At 41.3% G+C, this 22,556-nt stretch overlaps 1 protein-coding gene across 12 annotated transcripts in view; it reads right to left on the bottom strand.

Moving 5' to 3' along the window:
* Positions 1 to 12,833: 12,833 nt before the first annotated feature.
* TRMT11 (tRNA methyltransferase 11 homolog) overlaps positions 12,834 to 22,556 on the bottom strand; it is a 31,588-nt gene continuing 21,865 nt past the window's right edge. For 8 of the 12 annotated variants that reach the window (XR_010471351.1, XR_010471353.1, XM_065056855.1 and 5 more), the window contains 2 exons: positions 20,625 to 20,745; positions 12,834 to 13,418 (listed from right to left, as the gene is read on the bottom strand). Coding sequence is in view for 7 of the 12 variants with exons in the window: in XM_065056855.1 (XP_064912927.1) it covers positions 13,287 to 13,418; positions 20,625 to 20,745 (253 nt within the window). In the remaining 5 variants the exon portion in view is untranslated. The other 4 variants (XR_010471352.1, XM_065056858.1, XR_010471350.1 and 1 more) reach the window with 3 other exon arrangements.

Below are 22,556 nucleotides of genomic sequence, written 5' to 3'. Positions count from 1 at the left end.
GTTGTGACGTTTTTCTCTTCACCTTGTCACAGCTGTGCTGAGTGATGGAGGAGGATCTGAATGGTCTATTCTCTCTGGAGTGAGAGAATAGTGTCAACACTGCTCTAGATTTCAGATCTGGCAAAACGTGCCTGAAGGTGACATGGAAGAACAGTAAGTTTTAAATGAGATCTCCGTTCTCATATGTCTCCTATGAAGGTCTGCCATAAGTATGATAAAGCTTTCTTAAAAATTAAATGTTATTCTTGTGTCTGTCATGCTAAATATCTCAGCACAACACTGAGTTAAATAAAGCAGGCACTTATTTTAGATATAGAGTGATAAGCACCAATTACTTACCAGTTTTCATTAAATTTTTTGAGTACACTTTAATCCCAGCACCACTGGTCCTCACAGACTAGCAAGACTCCATAGATAAATTAGTCTTTCTTGACATTAGCAATCACAAACAGTTCTTTTCTTTGGAAACCCTAACACAGTTGGGTCTTTTGTGGAAAAAATCTTTCAAACAAGTTTTGAAGATAACCACCACAATAAAGGATTAATTTTCTTAGTTTCTTAGGTCTTGATCCATTTGCTGTAGTTTGGTATAAAATAACAAGTACCTTCCTTACAAATGACAAGTCAGAGTGAATGAAACCAATTGCACAGATTACCACCTTTGAAGTTTTAAGTGAAGATCTTACTAATAGTCCAGAAAAACTTAACAGTCATTGACAAATCCACTTGCCTTTTATTCTCACAGTACCAACCAGTCTACATAACCTGTATTTTGTTCATGAGAACATGCAGTATATTGTGAACAATTACTTTATAGTTCACCATTAATTTTCCCACTGATTTTAAAATCAGTCTTTCATATATTTTCAGTACATTCTTATAGATCATTGGTTCTTTTCATTTAGAAAACAAATCAATGTAAACGGTGCCCGCAAGCACTAAAATATTAAATGCTACAACAGAACCATACAAAATTACTAGTTTCACAGATAGATCCAGATTTATATTAACAGATCCAGAACATTTTGCTTCCCTGATCTCCGAATACAGAAAACATCCTAATGGATGTATGGCACTGTGGGCAGGTTGTGATCAGCCCTAGAAGAGAAGGTGTTGGAGTGGTTTGGGAGCTCATCTGAGACATGGGAGATGTTAATTTTCCTGCTCAACTATGACATAATGTATGATCTTGGGCAAGTCACATATGTAAGATAGGAATAATATCTGCTTCAGAAAAATGTTGTAAGGGCAAATGCATTCAAGAATGCAAGACACTCAAATCATAGAATCACAGAATGGTTTGTATTGGAAGGAACCTTAAAGACCATCTAGTCCAACCCCACTGCCATGGGCAGGGACACCTTCTACTAGACCAGGTTGCTCAAAGCCCTGACCAACCTGGCCTTGAATACTTCCAGTAACGGGGCATCCACAGCTTCTCCAGGCAGCCCGTTCCAGTGCATCACCACCCTTATAGTGAAAAATTTTTTCCTTATATCTAAATTTACCCTCTTTCAGTTTAAACCATTACCCCCCATCCCATCACTACACTCCCTGTTAAGGAGTCCCTCCTCATCATTCCTGTAGGCTCCCTTTAAGTATTGTAAGGCCACAACAAACTGTTCCTGGCACCTTCTCTTCTCCAGGCTGAATGACCCCAGATCTCTCAGCCTGTCCTCATAGGTGAGATGCTCCAGCCCCCCGATCATCTTTGTGGCCTTCCTCTGGACCTGCTCAAACAGGTCCATGTCTTTCTTATGCTGGGGAACCCAGGGCTGACGGTTTATATAAATACATAGAACAATTACTCAACGTCTGTGGATCGAAGCTTTGTAGGATAAGGAATCCTAGCTTCTCATATAATTTGTAGAAAGAATAGCCACAGCATTATACAAAAGGAGTCTCCACTCTGCATTCCTCAAGGCAGATGTTCCACATGTTCTCAGTCTCAGAGATGAATGCCTATTTGCTTTTCACACACAGAAAACCCCTTCAGGCAGGATATAAAATCTGAGGTACCCGTTGCAGTCACAACTGCTGCTCTGTCACTATTGTACCGCTTCACCATCTCAGCATGTAGGGTACAAATACCCCCACAAGTACATGCAAAGCATCTCATTCCAAACATCTCACAAAACTCCTTTGTGTGCTGCTGTTCGCTGGGTGACCAGCTTAACCCACTCCACAGCACTGCTGCTCTCCTGTCCTACTCAGGGTGGGATTAACTAGTCAGTGATTTCACACATTGAGTCTAGATTATGCCCTGCTACTCAGACCTTACACACACAGACAAAGACTGTCTGACCAAGCCACACTGAGAGAGTGAAAAAAACCCCAGCACATCCTCACCCCAGCTACCCAGGCATGCTCTTTGAAATGCCTGGGTCAAAAAGTTGCAGTATCTAAATTAAAGGAATCCCAGGCCAGACCTCAGTTGACAGACAGAGAGAAAAGCACTGATGTCTCAGTAAAAATCAGTAGCCAGTGAGATGCAAATCCAAAGAGAACAACAACCAAATCAGAAACCCATTATGCTCCAAAAGGGCCTGTTTCACAGAGCTGGAAACTGTTATGATCCAAATCAGCTTGGAGAGAGAATTTCTGAAAGGAAAACAGAAGTAATAATTGGGAAGTATTAAAAAAGAAAGCACTGAACACCTAAAAGATTCCCAACCACACACAAAAAGGAAGTTTTTGCTGCTGTCACACACACTGTGGCTGAGCTTTTCTACACCCTAAAAGCCTCCAGAACCTGAAGAGAGGCTGCGAGTGCCCCATGGCTGCAAATCTCATCATGCCCCTCCAAGGCACTAAATTGCAGGGACCAAAAGCCCAATTGCGGCTCCACTACAGACCCTCATGGTTTCTCCGAGTTAACGTTGGTACACCTTATTTCTGGATCATAACAAGAAAAGAAAGCTTTCAGCTGCAACAACATAGCTCTTCATTCAAAACAAAAACACAATAAAGCATAAGTTGCAAGTGAGTAAATAATCCCCAAAGGCAATCCTTCTCACTTCAGTGTATCTTTCCTTTTCTTACAGACATGGTCAGTCTGCATTTAGAAAGGCAGCTAATGATTTTTCTTCTTCAACCTTCCACAATTTTACGCTTAACAAAACCCACTGAGACACAAAAGAGCACCAGCTGCTTTCCTTCTGCCAGGAGGTTCTTGGGTGATTCAGTGAGAAGCTGCAGTCTCCACAGTCAACCTGAGGTCTAGGAGCGGTGTGACAGAGTCCACAGTTTCATGGCCACAGTGAGCTCATCCGACAGCTCACCTCCGATGGAAGGAAATTCGCTCCCTTGCAGCAATCTTTTTCAGCAAAAAGAATAGTTTTCTGCTGGCTTAGTAAGTTGAAATGGCAGAAGAAAAGCTCCAGTAAGAACAAGAGTCAGTGCAAGTATGGGCAACTCTGCTGAGCACGGCAGGAGAAAAGCCAGGACCAGAGAACAGGGAAAAGGCACCAAAACCCTCTCCTTTCAGCAACGCTGCACTCTCACGTTGGCTTCCCCGCTTGTGAAACCGCAGGCTGAGGACTTGCTGTGGAGCAATAACTCATCTGCAGAACCTTTCATGAAATGTAATCTGGTACTCCCATGCAGGATTTGTATCTCACTCATCAGCTCCCCAAAGCATCATACATATTTAGTAACAATCTAGTGAAAGAGGAAGTAAAATTAGCCATACAAATATTTAGATAACTCATGAGAAAAAAAAAAAAAAGTAGGCAACAACTCATACAATCCCAGAATGGTTGGCACTGGAAAGAACCTCTGGAGATCAGCTAGTCCACCCCATCCGCTAGAGCAGGTTCACCCAGAACAGATCACACAGAGATGTGTCCAGGCGGGTCTTGAATGTCTCCAGAGAAGGAGACTCCACAACCTCTCTGGGCAGCCTGTTCCAGTGCTCTGGCACCGTCAAAGTAAAGAAGTTTCTCCTCATGTGTAGATGGAACCTCCTGTGCTTCAGTCTGTGCCCGTTGCCCCTCATCCCATCGCTGGGCACCACTGAAACAAGTCTGGTCCCATCCTCTTAACACCCGCCCTTGAGATATTTATAAACATTGATGAGATCCCCTCTGATCCTTCTCTTCTCCAGGCTGAATAGACCTCGCTCATAAGCCAGAAAGGCATTAAGGCAGCCAAAAGAACAAAGTGAAATAAATTTTGTGACCACCAAAAAACACTAAGAAAGGAGAGATTTTGATGTTTGTATGTTTGCTTTCCTGGGTGTTTGTCAAATTCTTAGGGTTTGCTGTATATCAAAAAGAAATTGGTTCATTTTTGGATGGACAAAGTAGTTTAAAATGAAGAGGCAAAACTATTTCATAAATATTCTTATCCAGTATTACAGAAGCAGCAGCTGACATGCATATATGAAATGAAGGTGAATTAACAGGCCCCACTGTAAACACAGAGTTTCTGTAAAAATCAGACATTATCACGTAGAATAATTCTTAAATAAGCAAGTCTGAGTCACCCACATCCACGAGCTCTAGAAGAGCAGACTGACAAGTGCTGCCTTAGGTTATCAACTTTCAGATTCTAACATGGCAGCCTAAGAGTTACAAGTCGATGGGAAAGCAGAGCAATCCATTAAAATATGTTTTATTATTTCAAAACTGGGATTCAAGATTTGATGATTGTTGATAATTAGAAGATTATTAAACAATGTATCTTTAAAAAGAAGCAGGTCCAAATTCATGCCTTATTTTTGCACTAATAGTATAAACAGGTGAATTGTGGCAGATGTTTTCAAGGGCACAATCTGAAGGCAACAGCTTTATAAAGAACTTGTGAAGAGAATACATTATCCTGAATAACTCTTTCTGCTCATAACAGGATAAGTAAAAAAAAAAACCCACTTGCTGTTACAGAACTCAAAACGCATTTGCAAAGGTGGCAATCATGAAAGAAATACTTCTTGCTCACAAACTGTGAATGTTTTATATGGAAATATGCAAGATGATGGCTGAAAATATCCCCCAGTGCTGCCTCCCCTGACTGAAAGATAGGCTGGACTTCAGCTGAGACATTTCACTTTCCCCTGCCTGCCTCTTGGAGACTACATTTATCCCTATCTCAAGGCATCCTGAGAAGGAAAGAAGAGCTCAGCCACCATGCATTTCCCCTGGTCCTTCAAATCAGCTGGGAGGGATGTCACAGGGGCCTGTCACACATCTGCTCGCACCTGCTGAACAGCCAGTGGGGAAAACCAGCAGCTAAACATGACAAGGAGCACTAAGCCCTCAGGCAAGTAGAAATGAGTGGAAGGGGTAGGTATCCCACAAGAAATCAGAGGGACTGTATGGCTTTCAGTGCCAGCAGGCACAGCCTGGAGATAGTCAATGCTGCTGCCTATGCTGTCCCCATAACGCTTTAGCAGCAATCACCTCCTTCACAACCTTCAGATTCACCAGACATTTTCAGCAGCCCGTCAGGGAAAGTTGTCATTGCTATTGTTCATGATGATCAACAGAATATGCCATAAACATAACTGGTAGCACTCCTTCTCCACACTGGAGGTGCTCCAGTCAGGTCAGCAAGGCGCTCGGAGCCCCTGCAGCGAGGAGCTCTGGCCATCCCCTCCAGCCAGCGCTGGCACCGAAGCTCACATGCTCACCAGTAGCTTTTGGATGCCCTCGTGAGCCACAGCCTCACACCTGGAGGGTCTGAGCTGGTGGAGACGGCATCCTCTGGCAAGGCCACAGGCCAGGGTACCAGGGCACGGCCTCGGCATGGTCACGAAGAGAGGAACACACTGAGCAAGGTCTTAGTAAGCTTGCAAGTTTCCAGAAGTCTCTCCTGGCAAGAGGGAGGAGGGAAGGAACATAGGCCACTTGCCAGAGATCAATCTGTCCAATTTAAAGATATTAATTTAATTGTTTGTGGCAGTAGGAGAGCTTGCAGCTGCTGGCTCCAGGAAGGCTGGACAGTAAGAAAACACGGTGTCAATGCCACTAGAATTAAACCAGAGAGGTGAGAGCCCAGAAGCTGGGACTCAGGGTGCTCGGTGGCTTCACATCCCTGAGACGGCAAGACTGTACACGCACCTTTGCCATTTTGAACAGTTACCTCCCAGTGCTGGCAACCCTCTCTAAAATGCCGGTTGAATAGCTGGTGTGAGATAGCGCTTAAAACCCCCACCACCCTGCCATCAAAACCTTGCCCTGCGAAGGCCAGAGAGGCCTGTCCTGCCAAGGGGAGCCCTGGAAGACTGCTGGGGTGGCGGGTGGGATCCACCAGCTCCATGCTTTGCGCACTGCAGGCAGATACCTGCTGCCCCAGCCCAGGGAGGGAGAGCACTAACAACCGTGTAATTACAAAATTATGTTTGCTTATTTTCTTTTTTCTTTTTTTTTTTTTTTTCTTCTCAGAAGATAAGAACAGTTGGAGAAGTGTATGCTGTGGGGCCTAAGCAAATCGACTGCCAGGATTTGCTGTTTGAGGCTTTCATCCATCCAGTTTTAATCCAAATTAGTAGGAACTTGAGAAAGGGATTCTGGCAAAGTCACAGCTGGAAAGATTTTCATCATTAATTCTGCCAAGCATATAAAAATACAATTAAAAAAAAAAAAAAAAAAAAAGAAAAAAGGGGGGTCAGATATAACAGTTCTTGGCACAAACATATTTTGGTTTGCTTTTAGAGTAAAAACAAAACCCAAAAGAAAATCTATATTTAATTAAGAGATAGCCCATACCTTTGTCATCTTTGACATCTTTACATGAGGCTACAAATGCTATTCTATGATTATTATAAAATTAATTTCTTGCTGTAGTTGAAATGTGCTTTGCTTCTTAAAGAGGTGAGGTGGCTGGGGGTGAGAGGGGAGCTCCCGCTTCCCTGGCCCCAGCAGCATGGGGCCTGTGCAGTTTTTTGGCAGGTCGCTCCCCGTAGCAACCAGCAGTAGTTTATCGAGTGCAGCGCTGCAGCTTGTCAGGTCACTCCAGGGAACACCAGAACGGGGAGGCAGAACAAACGCAGGTGGTGCTCGGATGCTTGTGTATATTCGTCCAACATGTAGAAGCACATTCACCACTGTCCATACGGGCACAGACTGAACCATAGGAGACTCCATCTGAATATGGGGAATAACATCTTTTCTTTGAGGGTGCCAAAGCACTGGAACAGGGTGCCCAGAGAGGCTGTGGAGTCTCCTTCTCTGGAGACACCCAAGACCCTCCTGGACACATTCCTGTGCAATCTACTCTAGGGGTACCTGCTTTAGCAGGTGGGTTGGACTAGATGATCTCCAGAGGTCCCTTCCAATCCCAACCATTCTGCGATTCTGTGCCAGCTGCTCTGCAATTGCAGGACCGAGCAGAGCCATCACACTGCTGAAGAGGCTTCCTTCCATGAACCACCCATGGGTGCACATACACCTCTGTGACGGCTCCTGTTGCAAGCCATGGAGACTGAAATATGACATTTTGCAAATGCAAACTTTGACAAATATCTACTAAGTGAACCAGCCTTTTTTTTTTTCTCCTGTAATTTCATGCCCTTTTTCCAAGGAGTGTTTTATAAAGGAATGATGTACAAGCGAAAGCATACAAGCACTTGCTACCACATAGACAGTTTGCAGAGAGAGTGGAAACTTCCCAAAACTTTCCTAAATTGCTAGGGGTTTGTTTATTAGCAAGACAAACAGCGCTCTCCAGGACAGGAGTGTGTCCCCTATGGTGCTGCTCATGATGCTGGTTAGCCTGGTCTCTGCCACAACTGGTACTGCAATAAACACATTGCACCTGCCCAGCACTTCTAATCTCAGGATCTCACGGTGTCATGCAAACAGCCTCAAAACAAAACCATGGAGCAGAACAATTCACAAAGGCATGAACTGTGGCCAGAGAAGCATCAATCCATCCATCACATGCATTCGCATGAAGAACAGCGCCACACTCAATGGAGAAGACTGCCTGTGTGCAAGGACCTGTCCTTCTAGCTGATCACATCAACTACTCACAGGATTTTACCCACATAAACAAAAGCTATCTTTCATTTCTAGCCAAAAATCACAATATTTTTGAACCTTCCCTATTACTTATTAAGAACTTTCATGGCTTAACTTTTTCCTGTACCTGCTTCTGTCTCTCCCAGTGCTGCATTCAGCAGAAAACAGATCAAGGATTAGTCTTGCTCCAAAATGCAATCACAGGTGAAACTGCCAAACTTCAGTGGAAATCTCTCCAATCAGTCCCAGGATACAGCAAAGGCACCCTGGGCTGTCCAGTCGCAGCACTAAACATCCACTTTTAGTCATCCTTAAGAGACATCCCAGTTTTTGAGACAGACTCATACAGAAGGAAGTATTATGATTAATTGCTACATGACTATTTTGCGAATGGTGTCTCTTTATGGAGATGAGATTGTTCAGTTACGAGTTACGTATTTGATTAGAATTAATTAATCATCCCATCACATACACGACTTGTTACTTCGCACTTTATTAGTGCAAAATTTGTTAGAATGAATCCATGAAGAATGTTTTAAATTAGAATTTCATACAGCAAGCGGCATTTTCATTGGAAAATAAAAAAAGTAATTTTAAAATAAAATTTAGGTTTGGTGAGAATTACAACAGTGATAATACTATGCTGTCGTGACGTTTTTACAAGGTATAGGGTTTTTTGTTTTAATCATTTTTATGTAAGGTAACAAAAATTTCAGATTAGAATCTCAGATGATCGTTGGCAATCATTGTATCTTTGTACCAAATAGTCTCTTTCCAGCACCTGAATATTGAAATTTAAAAACATAACTTTTGGGGAATTTTAAAGGAAGCAAAACCTTCTGTTTCCACCCAGCCGTACTCAAAATTCTCCTTGTCAAACCTGACATGCACCTCATTTTAAGCAACATCCAAGAATTTAAAAAGATCTTACTTGGCAAACCTGTCCTGAAGTCCCTCCAGTGTAGCCAGAGATTGTCCTTTCTCTGGGACTTTGGGTTTGATGGGCTTTTTAGCTGAAAAAGAGCTGACATCTCTTTAGAGATGTGTCCTCCACATCCACAGGCTCAGGAAAGCTGTAACTGATTAGAAGAGCTGTACAAGATAACAGCAGCAATGACAGACGATAATGAAAAGTTGTGAGGATACCTACACAGAGATTTTTACAGTCTAATAAGCCAATAAGAGAACAGCAGACAAATATATTAAAAAGGGTAGCAGGGAGGCAGGTAGGTTATATTTCACTGTTTTAAATTATGTGATCACCAAAATTAATTACATAAGAGAATAAGGTTAAAAAAAAAATTACTTCCAAATAGCAAACAGAAAAAAAAGCCAGAGAGGGATACCAGCCTCGTCATTCTCCTAGGCAGCCACAAGCACAGCGTATTATTTTTCAGGAGCAGGGAAGATGATTCAAGACTGAAAAGACAGCTTGTTCAACTCTGGGCCTCAGTTTAGACTGAAGACCAAGCTAAACAGCAAACAGGAACTCACTATTTTTTTCTTAGAGAGTCAGAAAAAACATGGTGATGACAAGAACTGAGCCAGCAGAAAACAACCTTCACCTTCTGGAGACTTCATCGGCCTCCTGTCAGCCAACCCCAGAGCTGCTTGTTGTCCAACATGGACGCTGGTAACCACTGAGTATCATCCGCTCCAGTCTTGCCTTCTCCCACAGGATATTTTTGACTCTGGAAAACTTCTGGCCAGAGTCACATGGTCACTTTCTCTGTGACACCCTTCTCTGGCTGGTGGCCCTGAGGCTGTGGAGTTGTCCTGAGGACAGTGGAAATAGCCATTAAGAAGAAATTTTTAAAAGCAGTGACAGAAGGAAAAACAAGATTCAGAATTATTATGGTGTTTCCTCCCTATAACATCTCTACAGTTAACTGTAATATCAGAACAGCTCAAGACAAAGTCTGTACTTTTTCTTCTTAGCAGCACTTTTTCAGTATTTTTGGACAGTTGAGCCTTGACTAAGAATTCACAAAAATTTGACTGCCTACTGCCAACTTCCATGTATGCCAATGACCTTCTCATTAAGTCATAACTCTGAGCTAAAATATTACTCTAATGTAAAAAGAAGAGATGCCCAACAGTTAAGGACTTCCGCCATAGTCTTCCAGTCCCATTTGAATAGGTAGAAAGGATCCACCAAAACCAAACTTCAAGACTTGCTGTTGAACTGCCATGTCCAAAGAGTGGAAGTTTCTTTAGCACATGGTACCAGCATGAAGTCCAGCACAGGCGTGGTGGAAACAAAAAGCCTGCTCTACAGGAGGAGACCCAGAGCCAGATGTTGTCCCAGTAACAGACACCAGTAACAGACACCAGTTTCTTAGGTTAGTTTAAAGGGAGGCCTGCATTCTCCTTAAGATGTTCTGCAACCTTGACTCCTTTCATCAGAGTGAAGAGAAGAAACCACTAAGTCTAAGTTTTTGTGAGCTGGTCTCGTAACTTGAGAAGCAGTGGAAAGTTCAGACAAGACCTTTATGCCCCTTCTAGAAAAGCTCTTTGTATGCTTTTGAGTCTTTCTGTTTTAAAGAGAAAATTAAGAAGCAGAAGGACCAGCAATGGCAACAAAAATCACAGAGTTTTGCCTCCAGGTCTTGATTCCATGTGGGTTCTCTGACATTTAATGAGAGTTGAACTCATATTACAACTTCTTCCCTGAAAGAGATTAACTAGGTTTTCTTCAGCACCTTCGCCTATTTCAACAAAATTTGTAGCTCCCTGCTATCTGCAAGACCTCATCAAACCTTGACATGCTGTCAAACTTGTTCAAATTGGCCACAAATTAAAGAAGGTATTAGAGAGAGAGAAGCAGGTAGGCACACAATTAATGCAGAGAAAAATCTATTTCTGCTACTTTATCACTTCCTTTTCCCACAGGTAGTGGAAGGCTTGGGCGCCGGGAACACCACCACCAGGTGAAGGGATTCTGTGGAAAGAGGGGGCTCCTTCTCTTTGCTGGCTCAACAAATTGCTCTGTACGGCAACAGGCAGCCTCTGCCCGTATGACCTCGCAGCCACTCTCTGCTCCTCCCTCCACCCAATCTGCTGCAGCGCAACGAAGCGCTCCAAAAATAATGTTTATTTTTCAAAACTGGAAAATGGCACAAACCACCCCGGAGGAGAGCATGACAACGGCATGAGTTCAGCGCGGGCTCACGAACTGACCCTCCCTGCCAGGGACGGGAAACTGGAACCTCACGGAAGGAGACTGGATGGAACCAGATCGAACGAAAGCGCCAGAAACCGCGGCCATCGATGGCCAAGTCCCGCCGACAGGATAACTCACCCGCCTGTCAGTCCTCCTTGGGAGCGAGCGCAGGGGCTCTGTCACGGCTCTTCAGCCATAAACGCCTCCGCCTTGCACGTCTGCACCTACAATAGCTTGAGCACGCACGTTAAGCAAGGAGAAACCTAGCGATCAGAAATATTTCCAAGTGATAGCTTTAAAGTTGGGGATCAGCACAGCTTGAACATCTGATTTCAATTCTAAACTGTTTTTTATTAGCGGATGTTGATGTAGTACCCCAAATACACTCACAGTTTCTGTTCATAATGGTATTCTCCAGTAATGATAGAACTGTTATGTATGAACTGCTAAACAGAGGCCGCACCACTGCTGCTGAATGGACTAAAAGTTGGACCAGGCAGAGAGGAAAAAAACTAAATCATTCTCTTTGAATAGACAGAGCCAGATTTGCCACTACCTTACATCTTGTATAACCATTTAGGTCATGTCTGTGTAGGGTAACTTCTATGAAAATGAAGTTATAAATGCATAATAAATCCATCTAGAAAAATTCCTTGCCTATGAAGAACAGAAAGTAATTTTAATTTGTAAAGTAATAAAAGCTGAATGCCAAATTGTAATGCTAAAATTGGAGTCAGAAGTTACATGAAGACAGGTTTTCAGAAGCAGTAATTTTTTTGATGTAATATTTGAAAGTGATCAATTCAACTTCTGCTTTTGAAAAATTTTCTGAGCTTTGATCTCGCTCCAAGTTTAGCCCAGAACAACTATTATATGGCTGACATTAGAAGTCTCAAAATAAAGTGATTTATAATGGAAACACAGAAAATAAATCATTATTTCAGAACCTCCTAACACACCACAGATTAGATCCAGAAGGTCAGAGAACGTTGTCATTGAGTATGTGAACTTACCCTATTGCAGCTAAGGACCTCAACACATAGAACAGCAAATTCTGTTAATGAACTCGATCAAACACACGCAATGACTTGTGCCTTCCTAGGTATCACTGGGTTTTTGGAGAGGCACTTAAAGATTATAATCTACAAAGATCATGAGGCTGGAGCAAGTTGATACATTCACCAACGCCCTGCTGAAGAATATTAGACCATACTTGACCACCAAAATGAGAAGAGCCATTAACATCCAGAATTAATGGGCTTAGTGGTTTTCCAATGAGGTATCTGCATGATGGACATGGTGTGGATTCAGCAAAGTTTGCCCTTTAACAAATAGAGCTTCAATTTCAAAGATTTGATTAAGCTTAATACCATTAGGGAGCCATTAGTGATTTTATGCTGTTGTTGTTACTGCTTTAACTATCAGTTTCTGAACCAAAAATTGCAGACAGTTGGCTTGACCAAGAGTCAAGGTTTAGGAATGCAAAAGCAAATCCAAGGTACAGATGAGCTTCAGATGTGGACAAGCTTCAGAGGGTTTAATAGGCTCTCCAGAGTTTGTCAGGTCACAGAAACTTTTTTTCTTGGGGGGTGCATGTGCGTGTGCACATTTGTCTCCTTGTGTTTTTTGTTTGTTTTAAACACTGCCGGCCTCAGCCAGAACTCATAGGAGCAGTTATTGCATGCAACAATTAAAAAAAAAAAACCACCTCAAACCAATCTTTTCTGGTTTATTGTATGCCATTTACAAAAAACAAAACAAATGAAAATGATCTTCTTAATAAGCAATCCTTGATCACCACCACGTGTTTCTAAACCAGCCAGATGTTCACAGTTTAAGAAGCCAAATAATACTACTACTTTTTTGTAAACGTTAATGGTGAAAGAACAATAATAATGGTTTTAGTCAATCATCATTAGTACTTGAAAGTACAAATATAAATTAAATAAGACTCAAAAAACTTGTACAATAAAATCTGCTATAAACAAAGCTAATTAAAAAGAACTGCTTTCAACCTGTGTTGTGGGTTTTCATCTTGTTTTAAAATTAAAAGCAGTATTTATTTTTCTGAAGCATCCAAATGAATGTTCATATCCAGATGTCCTTACAAAGAAACACGATCTTCATTCTTTCCTCATTTTTCAATCTGTTTATATTATATTTTACTTCTGATTGTCTTTTTCTTCCTTGGCAATCCTCTTTGTCACACCACTGAAATACTTCTCACGGAACGAATTGTGTCCCCTGTATGGCATATATTGAGCATCCAATTGGTAAGAATTCTGATCTTGATCCTGCATGGTACCAAAACGCAAGCATTAGGTTTTACAGTAGTATGTTCAGCATGTATCGCCACTGGTTTTCCCCCAGACTTTTTCAAACAATTACAAGCAAGAGTAAAGTTGTTTGGTTTGGTGGTTTGGTTTTTTTTTCCCCTCTTTTTACAATTCAATGGCAAACATTTAACTCATTAGATTGATTACAGAATTAAAAAAATAAAATGCTAAGGTTTCCATAAGGACTAACAACAACATATACAGCCTATTGCCATGTCTTAACGTTTAACAGAAATGAAAATCCATATGCAGTGGATTCTCATTTGACACCGATCAAATACAAGTTTTTGTTGGGTGGGTTTTTTTGTTTTGGTTGGTTGTTTTTTTATGTACTCATTCAGATTTTCATTATTCTACTCTGTGCAGCAAACTGCTGCAAGTTGTCAGTACCAGACACCTGAAGTGCTGCTTCACTGGAAATATCTCCGCTAACACCATCAGAATCCAATCCTTGCATGAATAAATGAGAGCGGACGTGCTATGCCACACATACTTTCATAAAGGAAAACACAAAGATTAGTTTCCACAAAAAATACCATCTGGAGAATTCAATCAGAGGTCTGTGGAAGGTGGATACAAACAGAATAGGAACTCATTTTAGTTATTTGTGTTCCTCCAGATACTGAAGCACTATCAGAGGATTTGTTTTTTATGCAGTATTCATGTACTTCTGAAAGTTAAAACTGACACAGTAAATCACAATAAATACGACTTTAATCAGAGTGCTAAAGAAAACTGACGGCAGCTTTTAAAACACACATGTAATGCTTATAGTTGACATCAGCTTATAATACCTAATGGCAAGATAGAACTGAGATAAACAGCCTCACATAGAACAACTGAACTGTGCAAAAAGAAAACAAAAACAAGCATACCACAGAACTAAAGCTCTGTTCCACTAAATGTTTTTTCTCAATGTATCCTCATTACTGCAACTTTTTTCAGCAGTGCAGCAACATACAGATTGCTTCACTACTTAGTTTCGGTTCAGTGTTGTTCATATTTGAAAATGAGGTTGCTCTTGAATGCTCTAGCATAAGGCACAGGAACATAAAAGTAAATTTAAGTCAATATTTTCATACTACAGAAGCATTACAATGCAAGGATGAACTGAATTGTAGTGGACAATCTCCCCCTTCAGCTATTTCGAAGCCTGTCCAGGCTTTCACCTAGCAACATCAACACCTCATCTTGCTTTGGATATCCTAATATGCATTCTAAAGGAGCGAAACAAAAGGTTTTTCAACATAGCAAGATGTTTATATGCATGTACAAGTGCCCTCTTCTGGACACAATGAGATATTCCTATGAAGCAGCTCTCGGCTGCTATCCTAGCAGACACCAGCACCATGCCACTGGCTTAAGCTAACTTGCTAAATGTTAAGTGCCATGTGGATATCTAACGTTACACCAGCAGCAGCCAATTAGTTCTATTTAAATATTGCAATCTTGGAAAACGGCAGGAGAAAATAACCTCAGTAATGCCACTGCAGTCACAGTGCATCTATAGTCTTTTGGTCACCTGGGAAAGACTGACATGCCTAAGACTACTCTCAGGTCAATAATCAACAGGCTTGTAACACATCCACAGGAGAAAAACAAAGCAAAACAAAAATAACAAACAACAAACACCACAAAAAAACGAACACACTGCAAACAATTACTACTGGCAGTCAGGAAACGAGAAGGATTTAAGACGTGCTCCTCTCACCGCCAGCCTTCACCCACTTCTCCAGGTCTCTTATGCAGGGTCACTCTGAGGAAAAGAGCACTTGTTCTTCCCCTGAATTTGCAGTTCAGTAATTCTTCTTTGACCAAGATATATACTATATTTTTATAACTTTAGGATGTGTTTTAATGATAATTCTACATAATTTGCTTGTTTTGAGAAATAAATAGGATGTTTGACCCTGAAAGCTAATCCCCACACCCCCCAAGAGGTCATACATCTGTACACCACTCATCTTGATGCCTTAAGCAACAAAATGCTGATTCAGGGTGAAGGGAGGAAGGAAGAAAGGAACTACCCCCCTCTACCCGCAAGTTGGTTAGGGCAAAGAGAGGATGTGATATGCAAGAGAACAAACTTCAAGTTAATCACAGCTGTAAGAGCAGCATCTGCGACCACCAAATGGAAACGGGCTTGGTGCATCACTCCACAGCAGAATCCCCTTGGTAAATCCAGGCCTCATCAAAAGCTGTGCAAATCATCGCTCACTAGACAACAGGAGATCTGCAGGCAGGGACAGAATTCTTGGAAGAGCTGACAAAGGCAGCTCCTGGCCCACATCACAATAATTCCAGCTTAAGAGCTCCTGTTCCCTACCTCTCCACTGTACAGACATGACTGCCCAAGAAAGATGGCAACCACTTTAAAGAAAAATAACAGATTGGAAACTGCTTCTTAAAAAAGGGAAATGAAAATAAGAAACCCTGAACTACCTGGAGATGCCGCTCACTTGACACTTCCCAGTGAAAAGCTTTATGGGCAACATGAGAACTGATCAAAGTAAAAGGAATTTGTTTTCAGAAACTAATGATTTCTGAACTGATTAACGCAGGGTATTTATACGTACACAGGGAGCTGAATGGGTACAATCTGAACGCTAGGGATAGGCTGCATTTAACTTCACAGCGATAAATCGTTGTCAAAAATCATCTTCATGAAACAATTTGTCGTGACTATTTGCACTAGAATTTGCCTGGGCATGAGGCATTAGCCTGTTTCAGAAAGGAAGCCAGTCAAACATCCCCAGCTAAGCTCTTGAGTAGCATAATTTGGTAGAATATGAACTCTAAATATTTAGCAGGAATCTTTTTCAGTAAGAGAAGATCTCTTACGGAGGGTGTCAGTGGCGGTGTCAACACTCCCTCAAGTGCATTAACCGTTCAATGCAGTTAATATGGATGTTTCTTCATTCCTCTTGCTTTCTGACAGAACAAAAAGTTTAAATTCAGAGAATGGAATGGAACCAGTGTTTTAAGGGAGACAGTCTCTTTCCTCCTCTGGAATATGAATAAGAAGTACTGCTTGTGATACACAGCTGCATCTAGAGGTGAGTAGCTTTTTTCACTTTTTTCCTTTAAAACAACTGTACAAATTTATCAAGGCATAAAGTTTGTAATTGATTATTTGACACAAAACAATGAGACTTCCCAAGAAATAATTTCCAAGACTGAGCAGCACCGATCAGCCTACTTGGCACTAAGTCAGCTCTTTCCCCAGTCTACCAGCACTACCAAGACGACAAAGACTTCTTCCTTTGTTTGTAAAAGTCAGAACTGAAGATGTTCATTAATTCCTGATCATTCTTTATCATCACCTTGGTTCTCACTTTGAATAATTCAAATTCTCAAAACAACAGACTAATTGCAAACAACAGTTATCACATAAAACTTCTGCTCTGAAATGTTTCATGATGACTTCTGTAACAACTGAAAACCAACAAAGCTCTAGTCAAAGCACAAGCTACCAAACTGCTTTCCGTTAATTTGAGTTTTTCAACTCAATACTTACTTACTGTATAGACAACACTAAAAAAGGTGTTACAGATCTCTAATAAATAATGAAAGAGGTGGAAGAAAGAGAAGGAAGCTTCAAGATAACATGCAAGTTTTGTTTTTCTTTAACTCTTGGCATTAAGTGATATTCTAAAGGTTTTTATTAATCTAGCATGGCTTCAGTTCAGCCTCAGGGTAATTACCCACATTCAGTTTTTGTTTAAAAAAAGTCTTCCTAGCCTTATCACAGCTTCCTACCACTCTACATCTGGTGGGGGACAGTTGCTACAGAAACCACTTGTCCTAATTTTATACAGCTATAAACAAGACTGAGCAATTTCCAAATCAGGGGCAAGAGGCTCATATCCTGGAACGGATGCTGCTAAATCCAGTAGGAAAAATTCTACACCAGTAACAACTCTGGAGCATCTGCATGACATGGAAATGCTGGACCCATTCAGCGTGGTGGATTTGCATGCCCACTGCTACAGTCCTTTCATGGACAGTCATATGCTCAGAGTTTGCCCCTCAGTCAAGTTTCCTCCTTCATCTTGCTACATAACTTCTAGGAGTCTCTCTTAGCCCTTGTCAATTACAGATCTCTCCTCAGATATACTTTTTTTAAGTCCTGATGAGAAACTTCAGAATCAGGTAGCATTTACCAGCCAGATACCATATACTTTTGTAAGGCAGCCAGCAGAGGAATGAAACAAATAATTTGGCAATAGCTGAAATAATTCAGCATGGAGAAATCAACAAGCCTCAGAAAACACAAAGGTGGAGATACTGTTGGTAAAGAAAGGGAACACCAAACAACCCTACAATTGGTTGATCACCAGATACAGATTCCCAAGACCCTTTGCAGTAATAATGCTTCGAGTTTTCATACTCCTATTTTTCCTGCTGATTAACCATTTACCAGTTATTTGACATTTAAACAAAATAAGGACAATTCAGATATGGGTGGCACAGACTTAGACCTTTTAGTGTTACCTAACTATATTTTTAAAGCTTTTAAAAAATAAACTGGCACAATGCAAAGTACATTTTCACTTGATTCAGGCTGGAAGAATTGATTCAAATCTCCTCTGACCTAAAGCAGAAGACTGGACTCTTACGAGATCACAGTTCACAGACGTTGCAACACAAAACTACTTGGCCAACAGCTTCTCATTCTTCCACTACCACTGTATTTCAGTTCTCACATATCAATGTCCATAGTCTTTGGAAAACTGAAGTGATGTTTTATCACTTATAAAAAACCTCCACAGTTCAGTGAGGGCAAACTCCCACACAGCCCTGCCCACTACGATAACCATTAGAAAGTTTTATTTCTGGTTTAGAGAGATACTGGGGAGATCTGTATCCATTTAATACCAGAAGAATGAATATTAACATCCATAGAAAGAAGTAATACCTCAGGACAGTTAAGATCTCACCTCCTATCACTTCTGTTTTGTTCGTCCCCTGTTCCACTCTCCTGTTCTTTACTTCTCTCATTCTTCACCTGTCTAATTCTTCTTCCTTCAGAGTTTTAGAAGACTAGAAGTCATTAGTTGGCTACTGCTAGCTGCCCTCTACAACAACTGCCTTCATTCACTTTTATTATTATCACTATAATGTAAGACTGGGGAGAAGGGAGTTCCTAATGACCACCATGGCCATCCAAAAAAAAGACCTTAAATGTTAAAAACCAAACAACTCTTCTGCTCATATTGTGAACATGCCGAAAAATCTGTTCATATCAACACTGCGTTCAGTCAGAAATCTTTTCCAGTCAGCAGCACGATTTCATCATAAACTTCAATAGAACAGACTGGATGCTTACAAGACAGTGAGTCATATACCACCTTTTGTGATGTTTTTAATCCAACCTTTATGTTCTTTGCGCTTATGATTAATTATGAGAAATCAACACAGCAATTCAACACATTCCCCTTTTACATTCGCTTTGTTGTCCATTATATTACAAGCACAATCAAACTGCATCACCGGTTCCACATTCAGTAACTGACTGAATTCATCTCTAGTTAAAAGGCATTTGCCAGTGCCTCTTACAAACCAGTTTAGTAAAGAAGGCAGGAACTGTCTGAAAACATAAATGGTTGTATATTCATAAAAATTCACTCTTTCATTTGGGGAAAAGAAAAACAGACAAAGCTCCAACTATTGAACTTTATCATCATATCTTGTGAGTCAGAAATATCAAATTCAAAGGTTGAACAAGGTATTAAGACAGGAAAAAACACGTCCCAGGTAAGAGACACTGGGATGGGGAAATCTTGGATACTTGGATATCAAACAACAAGGCTCTAAACCAAGCAGGCACTACCTAAGGAGTCAGTATGTATTTTGATATTTAGACAGGTTTTGCATTGTCGTAAACAGTACACGGGTTCTTCTATCGTTAAATTATCCAGAAGACATATGGAGCCCCAAGTGTAAGCACCTGCACAGTTTGATCTAAGCAGTAAGACGGCCAACCAGAATCAGGTGCTCAGAGCTAAGTGTTTCCAGACATGAACTTGTCAAAGCATGTACTGAAGAACAGGTGACGCACAAAACATGAATAACAAATGATGAAAGTCTATTCACAGAAGGGTGGATATATTTTTTAAATCAGAACATGTTATCTTACAGCACTGGCAATAATAAAACTCCTGCAGAAAACCTCCATGAACACCCTTAGGCATAGATGTCAGAAGCTTCCATAACTTACCTCTGGGTTTGCTACTGGTGAAGTTGGCCGCTCTGGCTCTGAGCTCCACATAGAGTGTTTTAAAAAATTTCAGATGTTGTTTGAGGATCTCAGTCACCATCAGCATTATGAATGCAGCACTGAAACCCTGCTGGATTATTAGCACAAGCACCACACAGACACAGCGGTCTGACTGTATCTCCTGCCATTTAAAACAGTTCTTCCAACTGACAAGGAATGTACTAAAACTGACTTGCTCACTGTTTGCCTGTGTTTTCATTAAGAGTTTGCTTCACCTTTGTTCAGCATCTCCTCTAACAGTATTAGGTGTGAGAAGCAGGAATAATGGAAAGGAGACCTGAATGCAATACTCCCAGGTCTCACTGCCCCAGGAGAAGCACTTAGTGTGTCCCAAAACAAACAAACAAAAAACCTCCATGTGCTTCACTGTACTTATGCCACAGCTACAATAGTATTTCAAAAGCTAAAAAAGTACCACTCTAAAAATGAATTAACAGAATTGAATATGATTTACCTGTACTGCAAGACCCAGAAAGGCATTTAGTGTTTACTTGGGCACCAAATTACACTTTGGAATCAATGGGAACTCAGGCATCTAGATATATCTGTGGATGGGATTCACAGTTTGGTTTTCCAAGATAAGTGCATGCAACTTTCGTAAGCAACCACAAGTTCAAAGATTGCTTTCACAATATTAAGTGGTTTTCTCAGGACGAAAAATTTATCAAATACTGAGGAAACAGAAAGATCAAAACCAGAACGGTCCCTTAAATCACTACCCAATTTCTTTTAAAAAAGTGTGTGGCAATTTTATAAAAACTCTAACTCTTGTAATAAAAAAACTCAATTGTGATAGAAATAAGGATCAAATGTTGAATAGCACAAACTTTTCAGAAATGCAATAGCTACTATTTCACACAATATAATCAAGAATTCAATCTCACCTTGAATTCTTTCACCTTTTCCATGGTTATCAGGCGCCTTGATGTGTGGCTGGAAAGCATCTGCTCACAGTTGCTAATAAGTTTCAGGCACGGGTGGCGTGGAATGATGTCTTCTGTATATCTGGAAGAAATAAACATTCATAGAGCTGTAAGCTCACGAACTGGAAGATTTTCATCTGAAACAAAACCCACACAGATTCTTCACAAAATGGCTTATGCTAGAAAGCTGCTATGCATTTTAATCTGATGAAATAAATTCAACTACTGGCGCTCCAGAGTTTTTACATTTCAAACATCTTGTGACATAAAATGTGTAGAATAAATTCAAACTTCACAGTAAAGCGACCTTCCCACACATTTTCTACAGGTATTTACAGGATGTTAACGTATGCACACAGGCCTGCCTGTATAATTTAAGTGGAAAATATCTCAGCCAATCAAGAGTAATAACTTATCCAATCAGAGCTGCGATTTAAAAAATGTATTCCAGAGTCAACATATATGAAGATGCAGGAACAAGAGCCTTAACTTTGTCTCCCTAAAAGGAAAACCATTACACTTCAATTCCAAATTATATTAAACCAGCTCTTAGACAGTGACATTCCAACACCTCAGCACTTGGTGTTACAAACGTGCCACATTGTAATTACCTTTTCTAAAGGGAAGAAAAAAAAGAAACTGCATTATCTTTTAACATCACATGGTAGCAACACTGGCTTGTAATTAAATCCTGCCTCTATAAGCAAGCAGTTAGTGTTTTAAATGCCTCCATCTCCTCAGCACACTATTTTCTAGAGAAATACCTTTCTTTAGATTGCTTTCAATTTCTCCAAATACTGAAAGAGGAATTTAAGGAATTAAGGCCTTTGCATGGGACCACAGGAACAGTAATCACAGAATCACAGAATCACAGAATCGACTGGGTTGGAAGAGACCTCAGAGATCATCGAGTCCAACCCTTGGTCCAACTCCAGTCCGTTTACTAGATCATGGCACTAAGTGCCATGTCCAATCTCAGTTTAAAAACCTCCAGGGACGGCGAGTCCACTACCTCCCTGGGCAGGCCATTCCAATGCCTGATCACTCTCTCTGTAAAGAATTTCTTCCTAATATCCAGCCTAAATTTCCCCTGGTAGAGTTTAAGCCCATGCCCCCTTGTCCTATTGCTAACTGCCTGGGAGAAGAGACCAATCCCCACCTGGCTATAACTTCCCTTCAGGTAGTTATAGAGAGTGATGAGGTCACCTCTAAGCCTCCTCTTCTCTAGACTAAACAACCCCAGCTCCCTCAGCCTCTCCTCATAGGTCTTATGTTCAAGTCCCTTCACCAGTCGTGTTGCTCTTCTCTGGACCCGCTCCAGCACTTCAATGTCTTTCCTGAACTGAGGGGCCCAGAACTGAACACAATACTCCAGGTGTGGCCTCACCAATGCAGAGTACAGGGGAAGGATCACTTCCCTTGTTCTGCTGACCACGCTGTTTTTGATACAGGACAGGATACCGTTGGCCTTCTTGGCCACCTGGGCACACTGTTGGCTCATGTTGAGCTTCCTGTCAATTAGCACCCCCAGGTCCCTTTCTGTCTGACTGCTCTCCAGCCACTCTGCGCCCAGCCTGTAGCGCTGCAGGGGGTTGTTGTGACCAAAGTGCAGCACCCGGCATTTGGCCTTATTGAACTTCATCCCATTGGAATCAGCCCATTTTTCCAGTCTATCCAGATCCCTCTGCAGAGCCCTCCTGCCTTCCAGCAGGTCGACACTCCCTCCCAACTTGGTGTCATCAGCAAATTTGCTGATGATGGTCTCAATCCCCTCGTCCAAATCATCAATAAAGATGTTAAACAGGACTGGACCCAACACTGACCCCTGGGGAACACCACTAGTGACTGGCCGCCAGCTGGATGCAGCCCCATTCACCAGCACTCTCTGGGCCC

The sequence above is a fragment of the Columba livia genome, chromosome 3 (assembly GCF_036013475.1).
Source record: "Columba livia isolate bColLiv1 breed racing homer chromosome 3, bColLiv1.pat.W.v2, whole genome shotgun sequence".
NCBI classification, from domain to species: domain Eukaryota; kingdom Metazoa; phylum Chordata; class Aves; order Columbiformes; family Columbidae; genus Columba; species Columba livia.
Note: the sequence above shows the minus strand (reverse complement) of the source record. Positions and strands in the feature narration are given on the sequence as shown.